Here is an 11,044-nt window from a genome sequence, read left to right as displayed (position 1 = left end):
ACAAATTTACACCTACACATTGTCCAAGTACTTTGTTCGTCAAGTCCTCAATTACATTGTTTTCCTTTACACTAAAATCATTTAACTTTATATCTTCACTATTCTCATCAAGCATAGCAGACGACTAGCGCGCTGCACACGCCGGGACTACTGTCGGGGAATTAAATATGTGCACTCGAGTTTGAGCCTAAATATCTCTTGAGATGAATTACCAGATTTTCTTGAGACAAAAATTAAATATAATCTGGGTTAAATACATTTTACGTGGTAACAATTTAAAAAAATTCCGTTTACCAGAAAAATTTATATAGTTGAAAGATCCTAAAAAGTACCGATTTTTAAGAAACTCTGCACTAACACTGAAGTTTAAAATTTAATTGTAAACAAACTACTCAGCCAATCTTTCTGAAATTGTTATGGCTTATTGGTAGGTTTATTGTTAACAGTTCCATGCATTCTAAAATTTTTACTCACAATAGTCTTTATGGTGATGTTTTTTTTTAACGTATGCTAACATCGTTAATAAGACGCTAAAAATGTCGTTCAAAATGTCATCGTGTTTGTCGTGACACAAGAAATAAAATAACACTAATATGACAGATTTATAATTTGAACAAAGATGTTTTTTAAACAGATATATATTTGTAAACGAAAATTTCTCCCGCGATAAAAAGATCGATTTACTACGGTAAAAACAATCGATTTACTTTAAGACATTTCCAACAATATACTAATACGACAATGTACTTCCAGAAAAACCTAAGTAATTTTTATACAAAAGTATTTTTACATTTCAACAAAGCCTATGTAAACAACACTGACTCGAAGCATAGCAGACGACCAGCGCGTTGCAGACGCCGGGACTAGGCTAGCGCCGCCATCTTTGTCCGTTTCGTCGGCTAGTCAGACTGCCACGCTCCTGCGCTCCGAGTAGCGCTTCTATTTTGTTATGTGTTCGCTGGTATATGTGGTCTGTATATAGTCGACAATCATCTCTCGATGTGAAAATTGTACATAGAAAAATGCTGCTGAAGATGAGCCGTATTTAGGCTTGAAACATGTACAGCATAATTCAAGTATTAATAATTGACACCTACTGGCATACGTGATACGTAAGTAGATTATTATCTATAATAGCACATTTTATTAGTTTACCTGCAGCAGCAAACCTAGGTACTCCTTAAACCTAATGTTATTTAAATAGATTTAGACCTAATTGAAAATCAATTAAGGCAAATGGAAATTTGCTTAGACAGCAGGTTTGCTGCGGTGGGTGTATTTTTTGTTAGCGTTGGCAGTCTTGGGTTGGAGCCTTCTGTCTGTCTTGAAAACATATGACGTAACGTGCGAGTGCAAAGCAGAGTGCAGCCGTGCAGCGCAACTTGAGTTATTTTTATTGTTTATGTTTTGTTTACTTCGCTTTCGTCTTGATTATGCAATTTCTAGGTTAATGTAAAATCTTAATATTGCTGGATTTGAATCATCATTATCATTGGTCTATAAATCTGTTCAAAGATTTGTGTTTGTGTGAGTCTAGTTAAAATCGTAAATAAATGGCTGGAAACACCACAACAATCCCGGCTGACCCTCTGCATTCTCCTCAGGCCACTGCACCTACAGTAAGTATCCTTGCAAACAAGTGTAAATCTATTTGACCATCATCGGAAACTATTCTCCAGCCTTTCAAAATAGGCCTGATGAAATTCTATATTTTTTTTGTATTTTGAATATTGTAGGCCTACTTGGTTAAACATTGAATCCGACTTCATTGGATAAATGTACAAACAATAGGCCTATAGTCTAAGTTATCTGACCAAAAACTAGGCCTAGGGTATATAACAAAGTTTGATTGTAAGTTATCGATCTATGACTATTCTATGCCTACTTTTGATAGGCCTAGGCTTCATTAAGTTTAGTTAAAAACAGTTGATTCAGGGCAGTGACAACATAAGTTAACATGGCTGACTGAATCCTGCAAATTGTTTTTGGGAACATGTGCCACTGCCTTTTATCTTAGGCTAACTCATCCTTCGCACCCCCTACCCCGTCCTGCACCCCCTTTCCCTTTTCTAGAATACATTTATGTTTTATAAGTTAGGCCCTATGTTGAAAAGGCCCATTAACTTGCTTCCTAGATGTACACACCCCTTTAGCCCATACCGAATAACTTATGCACCGTAGGCACGTACCTAGAGCGCGAGGCAATTGGCTGCTTGGGGGGGGCCCCAAAAAATTTGAAAAGGAAAAATAATGGTGGTTGTATTTGCATGCGATCATGGTAAACTTACTGATAATCCCTCGCAGCCATGTATACATGGTAATCGTCTCCCGCGATTTCGGCAAAATTCTGACTATTTTCCACGGCTGTGTAGATATAGCTATCGTCTTCCATGATCGCGGGGTAATGTATTAAAATATCCCGTGGACGTGAGAAGATTATCATCGTCTACCGCGAATGAGGCAAAATTCTCACAATCTATTCCCGCGGTCGTGTAGACATAGCCTATAAATTGCCTTGCGCGATTGTGGTCGAATTCTGATCACCCCACGCAGCCGTGAAGACATCATTATATCGTCCCCTGCGGTCGTGGACATAATAGGCCTAATCGCCTGCTGCCATTGCGGCAAAATGGTAACCATCTTCCGTGATCTTGTGGAGATCAACATCATCTTCCTCAAACGAGGCCAAATTCTGATCTTTTCCCGTGGTCATGTAGGCTAATTATCATCGTCTTGCGTGATCACGGCATAATTCTGATCATCCCTCGTGGCCTTGCAGAAATCATTATTGTATCTCCCGCGGTCCTGTACACATGGTAATTGTCTCCTGCGGTCGTGAAGAAGACATCGTAATTGTCTCTCGCCTCTGCGGCAAAACCCTAATTATATACAGCAGTCGTGTGGAGATCATCATCGTCTTCCGCGATCGCGGCAAAATTCTTCCTGTTTTCTCGGGGTAGTGTGGACATACCTAGCGGCTCTGTAGATTTCATCTTCTGCAATCGCGGAAAATTCTGATCATCCCTTTTGGCCAAGTTTAGACGTATTATCGTCTCTCACAGTCACGGAAACGCGCGATCGCGGTAAATTGAAAATTTCAGGTAGAAATACAACATTCACGAATGATTCCCGTTTTAAAACTCACGCATAATTCCCGGATTTCATCGTCTTCCGTATGATCGTGAGGGAATATTCTGATAATACACCGGGCTCTGTAGTTATCATCTTCATTTTCTGCAATGGCGTTTAAAATTCTGGTCATCCCTTGTGGCCGTGTGTTGACATATTATTGGTTAAGAACCTTAAAACAAGGTCCAGAGAACACAATACGATGGCAATTAAGCTGAAACCTCTCTTATCAGTTGATTGATAAGCTGCGGTTACACTTGCCCCCTGGTTAAACTTACCCCACTTCACCCTAAGTTACGCCTACAGCCTGTTAGCTCAACTGCAAGGGATTGGGATGGACTATTGAAATTATTATCCGAGAGTTGTGTCCTTCACAGTTAGGCGCGAGTTCCAGCCGCACTCTCTTGAGCAAACAGGGTATAACTTAATTTACTAGGTTTAAAGGCCTACACAGAGAAAAAGGCTAAGTTAAGTACCTACTTCAGATCATTGTCAATCAATGTTATACACAATTATATGAATATATTCTTTTATTTTTTCAGCCTTTGGTTCTTACCCCAGAAGATAAGAAAATAATAGGTGAATGTAATCGTGATGCATTTTTTCAAAGATGTATACCATTTGCAACAACCCTTGGAGGGCTGACATATATGGCGGTGAAAGCAGGTTAGTAATGAACAAATTTTATATCAAGTTTATTTAGTCACGCAGTGGGTTGGCCGATTTGGAACACACAGTAAGTCGAAGTTTAGTAACAAAACACTCTATACCAAAGGGAGGGATTCCTCCCTGTTATAAAAGGAAACTGTGCGTCCTGTTAAGCTGGGTTTTCCTAGGCGCGGAAGCGGAGAGAGGAACGCGGAGAGCGGAATTGAAATTTACATGGTATTCCGCTCTGCTTCTAGGAAAACAGTAACATTACATTACCTAAGAGAAGTGGAGTCCGCTCTCTGCGTTCCTCTCTCCGCTGTCCACTTCCGCGCCTAGGAAAACCCAGCTTTAGCACAGTAGCTTGTCTAAAATAATGAAATGAAATGAAATGAAATGAAATGAAATGATTTATTTGCCGTTGATCATGTACATGAAATGGGCATTGTCACATATGATTAATGAAATTAATTAAAACAGATTGTCATATATCTATAAAGACTAACTAAAATCTAATTTCTATACATGTATTAAGATATTCATATGTATTGTAAAAGGGATTGTCTAAAAGCCAAGCAGTTACCTTTTTTTTGAAGACTTTGGGTGTGCAGGTCCTTGATGATTCATGTAGTTTGTTAAAAAATTTGATGCAATTTGCCTTGTGTGATATGCCGAATTTTGTCAATCTGTGCTGTGGAATATCTAATTTTGTCCTGTTGCGTGTTTCATGTTCATGTATTTCTTGCCTGGTGGGAAAAAGGTGAAGATTAGCTTTAGTGTAAATTAGAATATGTAGTATGTATAAGTTAATTACTGTTAACATTTTCATTTGTTTAAATAAAGGTCTACAGTGGTCCAATCTGTTAGCTCTGCACATAGTTCTAAGAACCTTTTTCTGTATCAGGAGAACATCTGATACAGCAGTTGCATGTCCCCAGAGAACCAACCTATAGGATATGTGAGATTGAAATAAACCAAAGTAGGTCATTCTTAGATATTCATCTGACACAGATTCCCTGAGTTTCCAAAATAGATAGCTGACCCGTGAAATTTTTTTACAAAGGTTGTTGATGTGGACATGCCAAGACAATTTAGAATCGATATGAATACCCAATAGTTTGACTGATTGTAAATCCAGATTTAGAGAGGTGCTGAGGATGATATTTTGAGTTTTACCTTGGTTACAAAGTAGTTTATTCGTGGAAAACCAATTCAATGCATCTCCCTGGGCCACACCCACCTGTCTGAAGAGCTCTATTTTGTCCGAATTTTTAGCAAAAATTGATGTGTCATCAGCATATATTACTGACTCAGATCTTAGATTCTTTGGAAGATCATTTATGGCTATTATAAAGAAGAAAGGCCCAAGCACAGAACCTTGGGGCACTCCCATTTTGATATCAACAACATTGGAATTAGCACCCTGAATGGAAACATACTGTTTCCTACCATTCAGGTATGACCGGAATATGCTAAGTGATTGATCCTGAACTCCATAAAATTTAAGTTTGTCAAGTTTAAGATATTGAAAGGAACACAATCAAATGCTTTGCTCAGATCTAACAATGACACAGCAACTGATTCTTTGCTCTCAAATGCATTTAAAGAGTAATCAACAATCTCCATGACAGCTGATGTAGTTGATCTTCCTTTGCGGAAGCCGTGCTGAGAATCAGATAACAGATTAAACTTATCAAAATGAGCAGCAAGTTGTTTGTGCATCAGAGATTCAAAAACTTTTGAGAAAATCGGAACAATTGATATTGGTCTATAATTTTCAGACTATAATGTTATTCATAAGGCAAGAATCGATAGCAAAAAGCAAACAAAATAACATAACTTTAGGAACTAAAGAAATATGTTAATGTTGTACGGAATAAATCGCAGTCAAAAGGGTGGAACTAGGGGCAAACCCGGAAAATGGTTAACATTTATAATTTATATCACTATGTTTGATTTTAAACTTTTTAAAACCTAAGTTATTTGCTTTGTTAATTAATCTATTGGAATTTTTACTGGGCCTACTGTATAAAATATTTTTGAACTACGGTAATAATTAATTGTTTTTCTAGTATTTTTTGTTGCATTTTTTAACTTTGAATAACTTAACTTAATTTTGTTTTAACACAATTGTTGATTATAACCCCTTTAAAGCTAAACTAAGACTTTCCAACACTGTCTAGCACAGTCACATCACCAACTTTACAAATTGAAATTATGATTGTTGCCTTTTGAAAGCATAAAGTCCTTAGCAAGTTGTGTTTCAGCCAAACATATCTGCAACAATGTACCAAAATCAAATTAATCTAAGTTAACTTATGAATTAACTAAAATCAGTAAACTTAATGGTGTTCAATATTTTCAAAGGGTACATGAGAGGAAGTGTTTCATGGGGACCGACGCCTAAAGTTATTGTTGCCGTATTTGCTGGGTATTTCGCCGGTAAGATCTCCTACCAACAGACTTGTGCTGAGAGACTGATGGCCAGCCCCACCAGTCAGCTGGGGGCCATGTTACGGGCTCGCAGACAACAGGGCAGAGGAGGATTCCAGGACACGTTAGTATTCCATAAAGCTTAAAGGATTGAATTTGTTAACACCTTCATTATAACCTCTTAGACGGTAAGTTAGCCTAAATTGATTTAATTTTGTCTTGAAATGAATTTTCTCCCTGTTATAGCTTACACATTGAAATCCAATATAAACCCCCTGAAATATTTACTATGGGATATTTACTATATAACTATGGGATTAGGAATTTTCTTTGTAGTTTATTTAATTGTTTTACAAGTTAAAACTTCTAGGCTCCAAGGACTTTTAAATGTAGAAATTAATTGTATATACAGAATATATTTCTTAAAATAATTAACATTTATTCTGAACTATAAATCAAGCTATCTGATAGATGGCTTTCAGCAGTTTTTAATGAGCTTTCATATACATATGTTGTGAGTGGAAGTTTGATAATGTAAGTTATACTCTTAAATCCAACATATCAGCATTTAAAGCTCAAAGGGTTAAAGCATATCTGATACATTTACCAATACAAAAGCAGTATAGGATAAGAAATTATACTGTTGTATGTGGCACATTTATCAAATCGTCATCGTGTCTATAATGTGTAGATATAAAATTATCCTGAATATCACCAGTGATTGGGGGCAAACCATAAACATCTCCTCTGATTGTTATAATTATTATAAATGTTTGTGTCTAATAATAATCTTTGTAATAATAATCTTTACTGATACATTTTGCAATGACAATAAGGGTGAGGTTCATAAGATCCAAATTTCACAAAGTCCAATGGTTAAAATATTAATAAACAGAGCGTTTCACAAGGTCCAAATTTCATAAGGTCCAAAACTATGACATTCAAATAATCACCGTTTCACAATGTCCAAATTTCACTAAGTCCAATGTTAAAATATAAAATAAACAGAGAGTTTCACAAGATCCAAATTTCACAAGGTCCAGTCTCGGCCAGAAGTTGCTGCAGAGGTTGCCGTGGTTCGGTTTAGGCACTACACGATCTAGTGTTGTTGCCGCGCGTCACAAAACATCATTGTGGGTCCGTAGATACGTTGTAAAGAGTGTAAAATAGTGGTATTTACTTACCCCTCCGCAGCAAACCTGCAGACTCATAGAATTTCCATATCCCTTATTTGATTTACACTAGAATATCTCCTTAAAATGATCACATTTATTCCTGATTTAAATAGCATTAGTTTAACAAGTACCGTACTTAGGTTTGCTGCAACAGGGAGTAATCAATAATCAGTAGTTGAGCGCCGGCGGACAGTGCCTGCTATCTAACCGTGGCAACCACTGTAGAGACTTCTGGCCCAGACTGTACCGTTGGACCTTGTGAAATTTGGACCTTGTGAAACGCCCTGTTTATTTGATATTTTAACGTTGGACTTTGTGAAATGTGGACATTGTGAAACGGTGATTATTTGAATGTTATAGTTTTGGACTTTATGAAATTTGGACCTTGTGAAATGCTCTGTTTATTTGATTTTTTTAACATTGGACTTTGTGAAATTTGGACATTGTGAAACGGTGATTATTTGAATGTTATAGTTTTGGACTTTATGAAATTTGGACCTTGTGAAACGCTCTGTTTATTTAATATTTTAACCGTTGGACTTTGTGAAATTTGGACTTTATGAAACGCTCCCGACAATAATATTGCAAGGATAAAAGCTCGATATGTCTAGATTTTCTTACTTCTTGCTCAATCATTCAAGCCTTTTAAGACTAGGCTGGACTCTGTGCTTCATTACCTTTACATTTCATCCATAGATCAGATTCATCCATAAACTTTACATTATTAATTTAACTATTGAAAAAGGACCCAAATTATTTTGTGTTTAGGTTGACCCTGGACATGCCAGGCTATCCAATGCCTGCTCTAACAGAAGATAAGCCCAGAGACGCTTATCAAGACGATCTGTCTACTAGAACATTCACGGACCTGGACACTGATCGACCATACACCCAGTCAGAAGATGCATACAGATACAGCTTTGATTGTGAGTTGAAGAGATATGAAGTAAAGTTATAATATAGAACGTTTTGGATTGGTGTTTAGTTCGTAAGACTTTCCATTTAATGGGGATGCAATGCTACAGTACTGGTGTGAGTCAGAGAGACGTATAAAAGTATTGTGATTAGAATGTGTATGTTTGTATAGCCAAAAATACTTCAATGTTTGAAACAAATGTGGGGCATTCATTTTTATTTTATTTTTTATCTTTTTTCAAGCTAACTAATGGAAAAACAAATAAAGAAACAAAAGGCAGTTTACAATCCAGTGCTAGTTTTCCCCTTTAAAAACCTTTAACTGATCTTTCCTCATGCTGAAAACTAGAGAGATCAAATACATAATATGTAAAAACAGCATTAGCCTATAATACTCAGTTTATCGAAGATATTTCCTTTTGTGCTTTAGAAATCCATGATATTAATAGCATCAAATTATTCACACAAGGGTAGTTTCTTACTACATCAATCTTTTATTTGTAGCGCTTTGTTAATTTGAGCTATGGATAAAATACAAGTAATGAGATTTCCAGACCAATTAATTGTCCAAGTGGCAGAGTGCTGCATCAATAAAATATTCAAGTATTTGTTATGACTCACACGCTAAAGAATGTGGTTCAAAATTAACCAACAGGATTGGATGTCATTCAGTAACATCACAATAACACAATAAAGCAGTGACTACACTTGTGCGATCCTTCATAATGCGGAAATATCCAAGGAGCATTCATCCCCATTTGGCGGATGCAAGCAGAGCGGCCCGGACAAATTTAGCCACTCACTTCCCAAATTTGGGTGATGATCAGGGGGGGGGGGTTCCGCGACTTCTCAGCTATATCCAGATTTCCTCGTGGAGGAGTGGAATTCACCACTCCAAGTCAAGTTTAAGTTTAGTAACAAAACACTCTATACCAAAGGGAGGGATTCCTCCCTGTTATAAAAGGAAACTGTGCGTCCTGTTAAGCTGGGTTTACACTCACCTTGGACCATAAATAAACTACGGTAACTATTTATGTAAGCATGAACTAAATAGTTACAATACAAACCAAATATAACAAGAATCCTATAGTGTATAATATTGTAGAATATTACTTGTCAGAACTCATTGTGATAATTATGTTTGTTAAGTTATTTAAATGTAAAATATTGTGTAGAACATATGTGTCCTTCCGAATATCGTACAATTGTAGCCACCTCTTCTGGCTGGACAGGACTGGACCAAATGGGACAGGTGTAGTGTTTAATGGTGGAATTCTGCGCTGTGTGTATGGGATGTTTGACTTTATTAACAAGCTTGTATCAAGATGATTAACAGGTGAATTTACTGTGTTGTGTACAGCTAACCCACAGAGCCCTGAAGACTTTGTGCTGCCTCCACAGTCTGCCCAGTCCAACTCTTATGATGAACTGAGGAGGAGGAATAGAGAAGAGTTTGAGAAGAAACAGAAGACGTTGTACTCGTCAAGGTAAGAATAATTTGTATTTCGTTCTTTTGAAACTCATTTTTTAAGATTTTTAAATTGATGTTTATCGTGTGTATTGGGTAGTGATGTGTCAAAACCATCAAAACCTTAAGAAAGCTCCGGTTTTGTGATTCCATCAGCGAGTTTTAGATTCAAAAATTTTGAAATTGAAGATTTTAGCAGTTATTCTTTTGAAACTGCTAACATTGTTCGTATCATTATTATTGTTCATAACACTGTTTAGACACTGGCTGGCAGTTAGTAGGCAGCAATGGAGCTAAAAGCTCATCTTTAATACTAATGAAACAAGTAAATTATATTCTGAACTGCAAAGTATCTTAAATATCTACTAATATTTAACTACGTACAATACAGTTTCATATCGATATTTATTGAACACAAATAAATATTGACCAATACATTTTCTAAATCAAATCTATGTTAAAATCAACTCAAATAGAACTGGGGGTACAAGGTCAACAGCTGCTATTGTCACTTCTGCCTTGTTGTTGTTTAGGCTAAATATTTCATAATAACCCTACTTATCACACTAAACTCTGTTTTGTCCTCTGACATATCAGCCTTTGGCGTAGGAAACTTTTACAAAAGGAAAGTAAATTATGTTTTCTCGTTTACTACCTCGTGCATAGTCCAATTATGGATCCATTGTATAATTTTTTAATTTGTATTAATTGGTTTTGAGACTAAGCCTACCTTATTTTGTGGCCTGTAACAAATAAAACAATGTTATACCCATAAAAAATAAAATAATTTAATGTTTAAATAATTGTTAATATTGTATCAATTAACAACAATCCTTCTGTGAATTCTGTGTTTCAGTCACCATCTGTTTTCTCATCGCTGTCTGTATCGTCTTCTGTAAACTGAATCACGAGATTCGGAACAGTGCCACTGCATATTAGCACTTGGAATGTTTATTACTATACGTTCTACTTTCTAATACATATTGCATTTGATGCAACAAATAAATTAATGCAAAAAATAGTATCAATCAGGTAATTCTACATGTGATTATTTGTTGAATATATGTTATTTAAGTTTTGTGATCTGTTAATAGGCCATTGGATGACATCCCCCGACCGTCGCCTATCGCAGAATTACACGACCCGTTCCGCCCTACAAACGCTTACGGAGACGTCTTCGACAAATAACATCCTTTAGGCCAGTAGAAGACTTAGAAAATGTACATATATTTATTCAGCCATTGTAATCTTGTCCAATAAATTATGCTACAAAGTT

The 11,044-nt window shown here is 36.4% G+C and overlaps 1 protein-coding gene across 1 annotated transcript; it reads left to right on the top strand.

Annotated features, from left to right (window-relative positions):
* The first annotated feature begins 1,374 nt into the window (after positions 1 to 1,374).
* On the top strand, positions 1,375 to 11,044 carry LOC128994823 (OCIA domain-containing protein 1). The gene is made up of 6 exons (XM_054419622.1): positions 1,375 to 1,619; positions 3,672 to 3,795; positions 6,145 to 6,334; positions 8,154 to 8,311; positions 9,661 to 9,787; positions 10,863 to 11,044. Exons 1-6 carry the CDS (start codon positions 1,554 to 1,556, stop codon positions 10,954 to 10,956), a joined length of 759 nt encoding a protein of 252 aa, XP_054275597.1. The 5' UTR covers positions 1,375 to 1,553; the 3' UTR covers positions 10,957 to 11,044.

The sequence above is a fragment of the Macrosteles quadrilineatus genome, unplaced genomic scaffold (assembly GCF_028750875.1).
Source record: "Macrosteles quadrilineatus isolate MER2022 unplaced genomic scaffold, UCM_ALF_1.0 Scaffold_5__1_contigs__length_97177068, whole genome shotgun sequence".
In the NCBI taxonomy this organism is placed as follows: Eukaryota; Metazoa; Arthropoda; class Insecta; order Hemiptera; family Cicadellidae; genus Macrosteles; species Macrosteles quadrilineatus.
This window is presented reverse-complemented; position numbering and strand designations above follow the sequence as displayed.